General features: G+C 29.6%; 1 protein-coding gene across 1 annotated transcript; it reads left to right on the top strand.

Moving 5' to 3' along the window:
• The first annotated feature begins 5515 nt into the window (after positions 1 to 5515).
• LOC124945260 (regulator of nonsense transcripts UPF3-like) lies at positions 5516 to 12023 on the top strand. Its single transcript, XM_047485659.1, has 13 exons — positions 5516 to 5956; positions 6082 to 6188; positions 6318 to 6413; positions 6499 to 6597; positions 6669 to 6748; positions 7087 to 7185; positions 7616 to 7763; positions 8155 to 8228; positions 9886 to 10321; positions 10618 to 10713; positions 10806 to 10921; positions 11027 to 11079; positions 11353 to 12023. The coding sequence occupies exons 1-12, from the start codon at positions 5817 to 5819 to the stop codon at positions 11063 to 11065; spliced, it is 1530 nt and encodes a 509-aa protein (XP_047341615.1). The 5' UTR covers positions 5516 to 5816; the 3' UTR covers positions 11066 to 11079; positions 11353 to 12023.

The following is a 12023-nucleotide window of genomic DNA, read 5'->3' as shown; positions in this document are numbered from 1 at the left end:
GAGAGAAGCTTTTTATAAGAGAAAAAGGTAGAAGAATGCCAAAACTGGACCTAATGTATTGTAATATATTCAAAACAGTACTTAAAATTTATTTTCTTTCAAAATAAACCTTTAACTTTTGAAATAGAAATAGATACAATTATAAATTCAAATTGATTATTAAAAGAAGCATAAAACAATACTATATCAAACAAAAATCAAATAAATTATAACTTTTTATTTTATTTAAGAATAGTATTTAATAGATGATCAAATAAATCCTTCTACTTCAATGAACTTCTTATTAAAATAAAAATTATCTAGTTTAACAAATATTTCATATTTTTTTCTTTTATTTGTAAATATTGAACTCTTATAGAAGAAAAACATTATTTCGCCTATTGAGTTGACGGGTTGGTCTATACTAATTCATGTGCTTGTTGGGCTTACCTTCTTAGAATCAACTCAATATAACTTTCGTGAAATTTTAAAAAATAAAGACCTATAAAATACCAAATTTGAATCATTAAAGCCTATTTATGAGTTAGTTAACTATATTATTGTTATTTTGATTTAAAAAAAAAATTAAGTAAAAATTGAATTATAAAGTTTTAGATGGGATTATAATGAATTAATGTAAATAAATTATAACTTAAATGGAGGATATATAGAGAGAGAGATAGGTGGATTGCATTATTGATTTAGCTGCCAAATAGGAAGGTTCCTTCTATTGTTGACTTTTGAATTGATCATGTTAATTATTGACTTTTGACTTTAAAATGGTTGACTATTGACTTTATGCATTTTATACGACGTGGTATGTTTAGATCTATGAATAATTGAAAGAAAATAAAAATTTGCCTCTTAATTTAAGCTGTTTCAAAATGGGGTCACTATGCTTAATTTAATTTTCTAAATAATGTTCAATATAAAAATACTTGAAATTAGTGGGAAAAAAATGATGTGACAATAGTTTGAGGGCAAACATATACTTTATATTTCACTAAAAAAAGGTAATTTTATAATGTGTTGTTTATTAATATTAATATATATGTAACAAATTTTTAAAGAAACATAATTTGTATTTAACGAAAAAAAATCAAAATCAAACAAGTTTTTAAAAGAGAAAGAGACTGACCAAGTATTTTTTTGATTTTTTAAATGAGGCCGAATAGAAAGTGGCCGAGTTTTCAGTTCAAACCCTTACACCCAACCACAAATATTGAAATTTTTGGTTTTTATAAAAAAAAAATTAAAAAATTTATATTTAGGGTCTTTTTTTTACCATATAATTACTGACAATTAAAATTTAAAACATCAAAATACATTACTTTAATTTTATAAATTAAAAATTAAAATATATTATATTAATTCAATCAACTAAAAATTCAACCTAATTTGTTCTATCAATAATATTTATGATAAAAACACATAACAAATTCAACATATTATCAGATTATATATAAGGTTTTGATAAGATAAAAATCTGTATGTTATATCAGATTTTTTCATTACAAATATATCAAGAGAAATAATTAGGACATCAAAATTATAATGAAGGTAAAGTTACGAATCTTATATGGCCTAATATGTGTACCCTTATTTTTTTATTTTTAAAAAATAACGTCTCGTAAAGTCATGTTTAGTGCCTCGTAAAATCATGTTCGGGACAATATATCTGAGACCGCGTTAATAATTTTAAAAAAATACAAATATAATTATTCAACTCAAACCTTATGTTTTTATAAATCATAACTAAAAATATGATTATTTAACTCAAACTTTTAATTTTATAAATTATCTTATGTGAATTGTTTAAATAAAACTTGATTTTAGTAAATAATTTCATGTTTGACGTCTCTCATAAGGTCATGTTTATCGCTTCATAAGAGTATGTACATGACTTTCTTTTTTAAAAAAAGAATTCAATTTTTCAGTTCTAAATACCATATTTAGGGACAATCTGAACCGTGTTGATTGTTAAAAAAAACTTACGAATATAATAATTTAACTCAAATCTTATTTTTTCTATATAAATTATAACCACAAATAAGATTATTTAACTCAAACTTTCATTTTTATGAATTATAAAATAATAAATTATTTAAATAAAACTTGATATTAGTAAATAATAACATTTTCTTTGCAAGCGAATATAATGTTCAGCACTTCGTAAGACCATGTTCAGGACTTTTTTATGTTAAAAAAAAACTTGAAGGCCATGTTCGCGCTAAATTTTTTATACACTATTTTGTTTTTTAAAAATTGTAGACATAAATTTTTTATATAAATTTTTTATTTTATTTCTCTCTCGTGTAGAAGTGACAGATCACGTCAGATTCATGATTTTTCTTTCGTTCTAAACTTCGTTACCGCTATCCCGTTTTATATATTAAATATGAGTTATGATGTACATTTTAATTATGAATAGCTATTATAACATTCCACCACCATAATCATCGCTTTCATTCAAAACGCTTCTAGTGGAAATCGAATTCGAAATTTAACTGATTATTCATTTGATATTTTTGTATTTGTTTAATAAGAAAATTTGTTTGAAATGATTATGATGTTGGTGATTTGAAATTAATTTTGTTTAATAATATATCAAATTGATTAAAATTAATTTGAAAAATTGTGAAATATGAATTATTGTTATACGGATATATAAAAAAAAATCAACCAAATATTTTATACAATTAATCCGTCGATCCACAGTTACCCATATCATAGAGGTCCCAAATTCTTATACATAATATGTTGCCATATCATTTTAGAGATTGAGTTAGTTAAGAAAAAAAATAGTTTATTGAAAGAAAGAAAAATGATGCCTTGTGAATGTTAGACTTAAATATTGAGTAATATTGTAGAACAAATCAATATGACCATAATTGTAATGTCTCATATTTAACATTGAATGAGAGTCGTGTTAATTTATTAAATTCAAAATTAAATAAATAAAGCTTGGTCTGGGATGAATTTGGTGTGAATTTTGTAAATTTTATATTGTTATTTGAACAATATTAATGTGAAAAACAAGATGATTCGTTTTCATTTTTTTTTTTTTTGAAAACTTAATTTTTAGTTTTGTTATAAAAAATTTTTGAGGTTGAGTTTGAGAGTTCTAAATACATATTGTTTTCATATTAATAGTTCCAACTACACAATCTTATAAATGTTATGTTATTCTATTTTTTTTCTCAAACTATATTCATTAGTTAACATATTCAATGCACTTACTTTTGATTTATTTTTTTAAAACTTGTTTTTATTACACATTATAAAATTTATAAATGAGAGATTACAACAAAAACAAACAAATATTTACATGACAAATAAATGAAACATTATGAGTATGGGCCTAACTATAAGAAAAACATTGAAACTCATTTGATCCAACCAAAACAAACTCCAAGTAAAACAATTAATTAGTTGGGCCTTGTTGGATCTAAGTTCACTATATCCATATAATCCTTTAATTTTTTTTTTATTTTTTATTTTTTTTTTGTCTTAGAGGTGATTTGATTTTTTATTTTTAGTTTTAATAAAAAATTAACATAGCATTTTTATTTATTTTTAACTATTTAATCACTTAATTTATCAAATAAAATATTAATATATTCTTATTTATTTTTTATTTTTAACCAATTAAAAAAAATATATTTTTTCACAAATAATACCAAATAATTCAGAAATAAACAAACTCTTAATATTTTTTTTTTATGAAACATGAATATTCATTTATTTCCAAACATTTTTTTAGGTATAATTTACAAAATTTTGAAGTAGAATGAATATATTTCATAAATGCATTTCACAAGTTTTTCATTGGCACTAGAGGGTCCGAATTAACTTGTTTTCTTAGGTCCGAATTAACTTGTTTTCTTAGGTGAGCATCACTATATGAGAAAGAATGAACACCCTCTTCAATCATTCAGCATAATTGACGAAATTATGCCTAGGGTTTGAGTTTAGGTTTAGGTGAGCTCAAGTCCATTCCGAAAATAAAAATAAAAATATATTTTATTTCTAAAAAAAGGTGACATAACTCCAAATTTTTTTTTTAATTTTTTAAAATTTATTTCACTATTTATTTATAATTTTAAAATTAGATAAAAAATTACGTTAATCTATCAATTTCATTCATAAATTTCTCAAAAAAAAATTCGAACCCATCCGTTTTTTCAAACTCACTCAATTTTCAAATTCTGGATTCATTTTTGTCGTCAACAATCATTTTTGTTCAGAAATATTAAAAGAGCAGACGTGAAGAGCTTTTTGCGGAAAAACTTGTAAGTACAGTTTAGGGATGGGATATCAACCTAACCTGAGTACTGTTAGTACTAGGACTATAACAATTTCGAATTGCAATCTAATCCAAAAACAACTTGTGGTGCCAACTTTTAGACTTAAGTTGTTGTGATGGCCATACTTTAGTATATATTGTTTGGAATATCCATAGATGCCTCTAGAAAGATAAAATATACTATTGTAATAAAAATCAATTTATTATAATCACTTGAAATTGGGTCAATGAGCTGACATACTTGATACTTTCATAATTTATAGTGAATATTGTTGTGTCTAACCAAATATTGTTTATTCTCTATTAAACTCTTACAAATGCATTGACTATTTTCTTAGTTCTTCTAGAATATTACCAAATATTGTTTGGAATCATATTTTGTTTTCATGGAGCTCCAACATTGTTGTCACATACTCTTCATCATAAACTTTCTTTGTAGAAAAAAAATATTGACTTAAAAAATGGGAGAAATACATTGGAGGCAAATATTTGTATTAAACTCTTCCAAATTTATTATGAACTTCGTTTTAACTTATAAATTCCTAAAACCAAGCATAAATTGGGATAATGAATTCATTTCATTACAAAAAAATAAAAAAAACCATTCTTGATTTGTTTTGATAAAATTTAAAATAGAAAAACTTCTTAAACTAGGCCATCCACAAATTTGTTTATGAATTTGATTTATATATTAAAAAAAAGATAAAACCAATTTCGTAAACCTAATTTTGTTTTTGAAATCACTTTATCCATTTAGTCATCCTTATGAACAAAAGTGACCATATTGCTTCACCCTATCCTAATAATTAAGTAATCTAGTGCAACTAATTCATTGTAATAGCTGTAAAAAAGGGCTTATAGTTGGTTAATAAAGTTATAATAATGGTCTAGTTTGATTTAACTTATTCTTTATTGGGTTAGGTTATATGTCTGTTTAAATGGTTAAGCGTCAAGTTCTAGCGAGAATTAGTCATAAAAAGAGAAACGAAACCCATCAATCTAAATTTTTTTTTTTTATTTAAATAGTTAATATTTAGTGTTTTTGATATTCTTATTTATTTAATATTATCAAACTTATTCACTAAAATTCATGTATTTATGAATTAATTTATTTGCAATATATAATTTATTAGGAACAGAAAACAAACACAACCTTAATTTTTGCATTCTCCTCTTTAAGGAAACATAACGTTGACAATTAAGAAAAATAAAATTAGGTTTATTTTGCACAAGGCAATTAAGAGAGAGAGAGAGAAAGAGAGAACTATAGTTGATTGTAATTTCCGCTTAGGTTACGTCATTGTGGCGTTGAGCATAGCGATTCGCGTTCTATTTGCAAGATAGCCGAAGAAGAAGATCATCGATAGCAGCGATCAATGGCAAGAAGCAAGGGAAGGATTTGATTTAAAGGGGATTTCAGATTGCGCAAGCGTTTCAAGGGTTTGGAAATCAATACACCGTGTGTTTGGTACTTCCGTTTTTGTCTTTACCCCCAAACAATCTAGGGTTTAGTTTTTCAGATACTTAACGCATGAAGGGTCCACCGGATCGAACAAAGGTTGTGGTACGGCATTTGCCGCCGACGATTACGCAGGACAAGTTTATGGAGCAGGTCGACGGTCGCTTTGCCGGCCGCTACAACTCGATTTCATTCTTCCCCGGCAAAAACAGGTCCATATTCATTTGTTTTTTTTACACTCTACTTCTTTCTCTGTATGATTTGTATAGATACAGAGCAGTGATGGGTATTTATTGATTCTCTTGTTAAAGTTACATAATTTTTTTTTGATTTACAGCCAGACACATCAGTCAGATTCTAGAGCTTACATGGACTTTAAGAAGGCAGATGATGTTATTGATTTTGCTGACTTCTTTAATGGGCATATTTTTGTTAATGAGAAAGGTAAAGATTTAGCTTTAAGCATCTTAGATTATGTATGAGAATCATTGAACATTCTTTATGATTTATAGAGCATACTTGGCAATACTAAAATTTGAAAAAATTGGCTTCCCAACCTGGGGGATACTGTAGGAACCCAGTTTAAGAGTATAGTTGAGTATGCACCATCTCAACGTCTGCCGAAGCAGTGGTCTAAGAAAGATGGGCGTGAAGGATCAATATATAAAGGTAAGATAATTTTGCTTTAGAAGATGGTTTATTTAGATAAGTCTTATGATATGTGGGCTTACTATTAATCGTTAATGTATAATAGATCCTGAGTTTCTGGAGTTCCTTGAATTTATTGCAAAGCCTGTTGAGAATCTTCCAAGTGCTGAGATACAGTTGGAGCGAAGAGAGGCAGAACGAAGTGGTTAGTCTTGTTAAAGGGGAATTGAATGTTAGACTGTTCTTGCAATCTATTTGAATCCTTGTTTCTCGCAGGTGCTGCAAAGGATTCTCCTATTATCACTCCTCTAATGAACTTTATACGTCAGAGAAGGGCTGCCAAGAGTGGAAATCGGGTAAGTGGATATTTCAATATACAATTGGTTTACATAGCTTTTTCTGTGTTATTTTAGTTAGTCTGAAATAATTCACTATGCCATGTTTTTCGTTTTTCATAAAGAAGTTAATATACATTCCCTTGTATTTTGGTTGAGACCTGATTCATTTAACCCTAAATTATGTAAATATCTACCATTGACAGTCAATAAGCATATTACATCTCGCTTGTATACAGTAACTGACACCACTCAACAAGTCATAATTATTGTTTAAAGTTAACCGCTTAAAATTCTTAGTTGAGTTATCCATGTGATAATTTAGTTGTGTATTGACTGATAATTGATGACCATGACAGCGATCTTTGCCAAATGGAAAACTGCACAGGAAAGCTGCTGGGCCTTCTTCAGCTCCATCAAGAAGGAGTTCTGACAGGAAAAAGACTTCTACAAGCATGGTACTTCCAATTTCTCCATATTTCTTTGCTTTTTGTCTTTACAATAGATGAAATAGGTTTTGATAGCTGTTACTTCATTGCTCATGTGAATATTCAGGTTATGGAGATTCTAATGGGAGTTTTTATTTTCCTGTTAATTCATTGTTTTGATGCTATTTATGATCCCTTTTAAGCCATCCCATATGGCTGGCTGCTTTTATATTTTGCGATTTTAAGGCTTTAGTTTACTATGAACAAGTTTGGTAGCCTCAATCAAAATTTAGGCTGAGCTTTATTTCTCATAACCAGCAATTGATAAAGATATCATGAAGGAGCTTGAAAAGCTTTCAATATTTATTTGTGACACTTTATTTCATCAAACATCTAGTATATGTTATAGCACTATGAGTTATATGTTTTCTCAGAATTTGTTATACTTGTTAATACACAGTATGTGCAAAAGGATACTGCAAAGAGCACAGGCAGGAAAGATAAACCAACATACATCCTGCTTCCTAAACGAGATGATCAGGTGCAGCCGAACAAGGCTGCCATAAAAGTTACTGCTTCTGGAGCTGAAATTTCTGAAGGACAAAGCGGTACAATCTATGAGCTTCAATTGATGTGCTATTTTGCTTAATTTGTATTTGCTCCCACTAAAGCACATACATGAATTGAAATTTCGCAAAGGGGGCAGATTAGTAATGATTTTTTTCCTTCCAGTATATGGCTTTGCTGACTTACATACCTACACATGGAATTCCATATAGATCATGGCGTGTGACTGTATATAGTGAAATTATGTCCAAAAGCATCCTATAACTGAATCAAATCAAATATCAAAATTGAAACCTAATAATAGTTGGAATTTAGACATTGGAATGTTGAATTTATGATTACATGGCTTGCATTTGTTGGAAACACCTTAGCTACAGTTGATTCTTGCTTGCTTGTGTTGTTAATCATCTGTATTTATTATGATCTGTTCAGGAACTCTTGGGACTGGTGATACTGGGAAGAGAAAGATCCTTCTGTTGAAGGGAAAAGAAAAAGAGATTCCTCATGTAAGCTTCTAAGTTTCCGATTAAAATTGAAGGCTATAAAATGTGAAACAGTTGCTTTAGTCTTCATATTATGGAGGTGAAATCAACATATAGAATGTTATGCATTGGTCAGATTTTTTTGGTGCAACATGGTCCTCTCAAGATACTTATATGTCAAATTGGTGTGTCAAATACATGTAGCTCTAGAGCCCCCCATCATCCTTTTATGAAGTTGGACATTTTGAAGCAGGGATTCACTGTTCCTTACAAGCAGTTGAACAATGGATCATATAAAACTTGTCATGGTTTACTTCCATGTTCATATGATTTTTTTAACATTTGAGGTTTGTGTCCCATTTGGACACGCTTTCTGTTTCAGGATCTGGATCAGTTTAACTATTAAATAATAACTTTAAAAAATAATAAATAAAAGCCCTCCGTCGATGGCTATGGCCGCCACCGACGGAAGCAAATGGAAGCGTGGAGAAAAGAAGAAATAAAACGTATCAAGTGTGAAACTCTTTATTATTTTATTTATTTAAAACATATTAATTGTCATCTCTTATAAAGTGAATGCTATACACAACTATGGATACATTAATCAGATCTAATATTTTCTTAATTATATATATTATATTATAAGATATTATTCAATCTTATAGTATAATATGTTTAACATTCCCCCTCAAATCCAAGTGAGTATTTTTTGAGTCGCTTGGATTTACAATATAGTTTTAACAATAGCAATGCCTTTGATTTTGCTCGCTTCATGTTTTGTTTCCCACACTTTAGGCTTCGTATCACACTCTTTTGACTGTGTTTTCCGCATTCTAGGATTTGTTTCTCATTTTGGTATCGTTTATGGCAAGTAAGACTTCGTCTTCGGCTTTATTGCTTTCTCTCAACAATTTTGTCTTCAGTGTGCTTGAAAAGATTAGATTTGCGGGGGTTTTCCTGACTTAAGCTCTGATACCAAATAAAACTATTAGTTTAATAAACTAGAATAATAACAATTATAGATAATTAATAAATCAAAAGCCTTCCGTCGATGGATATGATATGGCTGCCACCGACGGAGGCAACAATGTGTATTATAATAAAGAGAAAAGATGAAACGTAAGAGTTGTGAAGCTCTTTATTATTTGATTATTGGAAACATACTAAATGTCATATCTTATAAAGAGAATGACATACATAACTATGGTAATAAATAATACATTAATCAAATCTAATATTTTCTTAATTATTTATTAATATTATATTATAAGATATTATTCTAATCTTATAATATAATATATTTAATATGATCCAATATGAGGATCGCTAACAAATTTTCGAATCTGTGTTTGACTAAGTTGTGTTTCCAAATGTGATCTCATATGAATCCACATCTATCTGACAAAAAGAAAGTGTTTCCAAATGGGCACATAGTATTTGTTCAGTCATAGTCCATGTCGTGTCATAAGAGATGTAACTGAATTCTCCTGAATGAAGGCCTTTTTGCTATAAAAAAAGTTAAGCTTACCTCTAGGCTTTATCACAACTCTAATTGTTGCTTTTCAATCTGTTCAATCTCAGGCTATCAACTTTTTATTGATGTCTTAGTGATATTCATTAGTTTTACAATTCTCTTATGTATTTTCTTATGGCCATGTTGGTAATTGATGGTTTGCAACAGAGTAATACATCTCCAGCTAAAGATTCGTTTGGGTCAACTGCTGTGAAATCAAACTTGCAAAGTGAAGCAGGTGGGAGGATAATAAGAAGCATACTCTTAAACAAAGATGCCAGGACAAACACTCTAAGTCAGTCGCCTTCTCATGTCCAACCTGATCAACATACCCAAGACTCTAGCGTGGATAGGGATAAAAGACCCCCTAGACCACCTTACATACAGTCATCTATAAAAGATACACGTGAAGGGAAGGTCTTCATTAATGATTTGCATGGTTTCCCTAACGAAAAGCAAGGCAAACGGATAAGAAACCGCGAAAGACCTGATCGTGGCGTTTGGACTCCTCTTCGACGTTCAGATGGATCACATGCTAGTGATGAATCTCTTTCGCCTACCACTACTACTCAATCAACTCATTTGCAGTCAGAGTTTAATGAAGGTATGCTATTATTAATGGGCTGTTTTGGTATACCATTTCTTCATGTTGATCATCAGCCAAAAAATCTACATTTGTTATGTTTGTGAAAAATCACTATCTTGTTCATCATCAAAGAAATAATCTAATCATGCTCGAGAAAAATATCTTATAAAACCAAATTAAACAAAAATTTACAATAATGATTTAAAAATATGAAGCAAATTTTCCAATGAAATTGTGCTTGTGATGGTGATAGAGATCATGAAAAGTAGGCTAAATATCTGCACATGTGATATATTATTATGCTCACATTTTAGGATATCAAGGGGAAGTTAAAACAGATGTATCAAGGGGGGTTGAAGAGGGGAAATCTGTTGGAAGTGGAAACCGTGGTCGTTCTATGCTTGATAATGGTTAGTTTTTGTTAGGGGAGATGAGTGATTTACTGACAATTCTATTGAATTCCTCATTTCCACTCAAGCAATACTGATGTCTTTATGTACAGGTTCCATTAAACACATTGGTCGGCGGGGTATGCTACGTAATGTTAAAGATGCAGATGCCCCTATCGGGATTGAAGGGAAGCTTTTGAAACGAGGTCTTGCTTATGGTTCCCATGAGGTCTGTATATAACATTTTTTTTTTCAAATGAGGGCTGTCCTGCCACATCTTTTTGTGAAATATCGATTTATAATTAGGTTTGACTGTCATGTGTTGCATATGCAGAAACAAGCATGGGTTCAAAAGTCAGGTTCAGGTTCCTAGTGTTGTTTGAACTTGTAAGTATCCATTATCTGCTATGATTGATTAAGTCAACATTTCTAATCTATGCATCAAAGCTTTTTGCCAAAATATTTTCACTCATGATGTAGTTTTTTTTTTAAATAACCAAACTTTGTTCTATGAAAAAGGGGATTATTTGGAGTTATTCGAGTTAAATGATTAAAATATCCATTTGTATTTAATATCAAGGGTTATTTTAGTTGATGATTTCTCTCATTTGTGGGTTTTTACCTTGTCATTCATTCATGTCTGGCATCATCTGTTTTCAGTGCAACAAAAAGTTGGTTTTCCATGATTTTGGAGTGTACATCTTCCAGCAACAGCAGAGGTTCTATAACTGGATTCTACAACCCTGAATTGAAGCATTTTCAGGGTTTATTGAGGCATTTTCAGTTTGCAGGAATGATGATGCAGTGATTTGTGTTACTTACTCTTTTAAATAAGATATACAATACAGATCAGATCCTACCTCGAATGAATGTCGGCATGGTGGTGGAGTGTACTACGTAAAAAGTCATGGACAAAGAAGAAGATGTTGGATTTACGGTGAAGGGGGTTCTTCAGATCACAAAATACTCAGTTGAGTTCAAACTATGGATGTTCTCAAACTTCTTGCCATTGATGGGCTCAGCTGGTTATGATGATGAAGATACATACATTGGTTTCGTTTAGAGGCGTTTTTTTGCTTTATTTTTTTTGTTGAGAACTGTGAATACTAAAGCTGAAATTCCTCCTCTTCCTGGTATTCACTTTTGAATTGAACTATTATTGTGTTTAAATATATGGAGGGGGTTTTGGCCTTTTGAACTCAAACTTGACCTAAGAGAAGCCATAGTAACTTTGTAATGAATATGGTAACCCAAAAACCTTCTTGGATTTAGTGTTTTGGTGAAAACTGATTTTACCCTTTTGTTGGTTGGTATGATTTGTTTTGTGTCCA

Source organism: Impatiens glandulifera, chromosome 7, assembly GCF_907164915.1.
Source record: "Impatiens glandulifera chromosome 7, dImpGla2.1, whole genome shotgun sequence".
In the NCBI taxonomy this organism is placed as follows: domain Eukaryota; kingdom Viridiplantae; phylum Streptophyta; class Magnoliopsida; order Ericales; family Balsaminaceae; genus Impatiens; species Impatiens glandulifera.
Note: the sequence above shows the minus strand (reverse complement) of the source record. Positions and strands in the feature narration are given on the sequence as shown.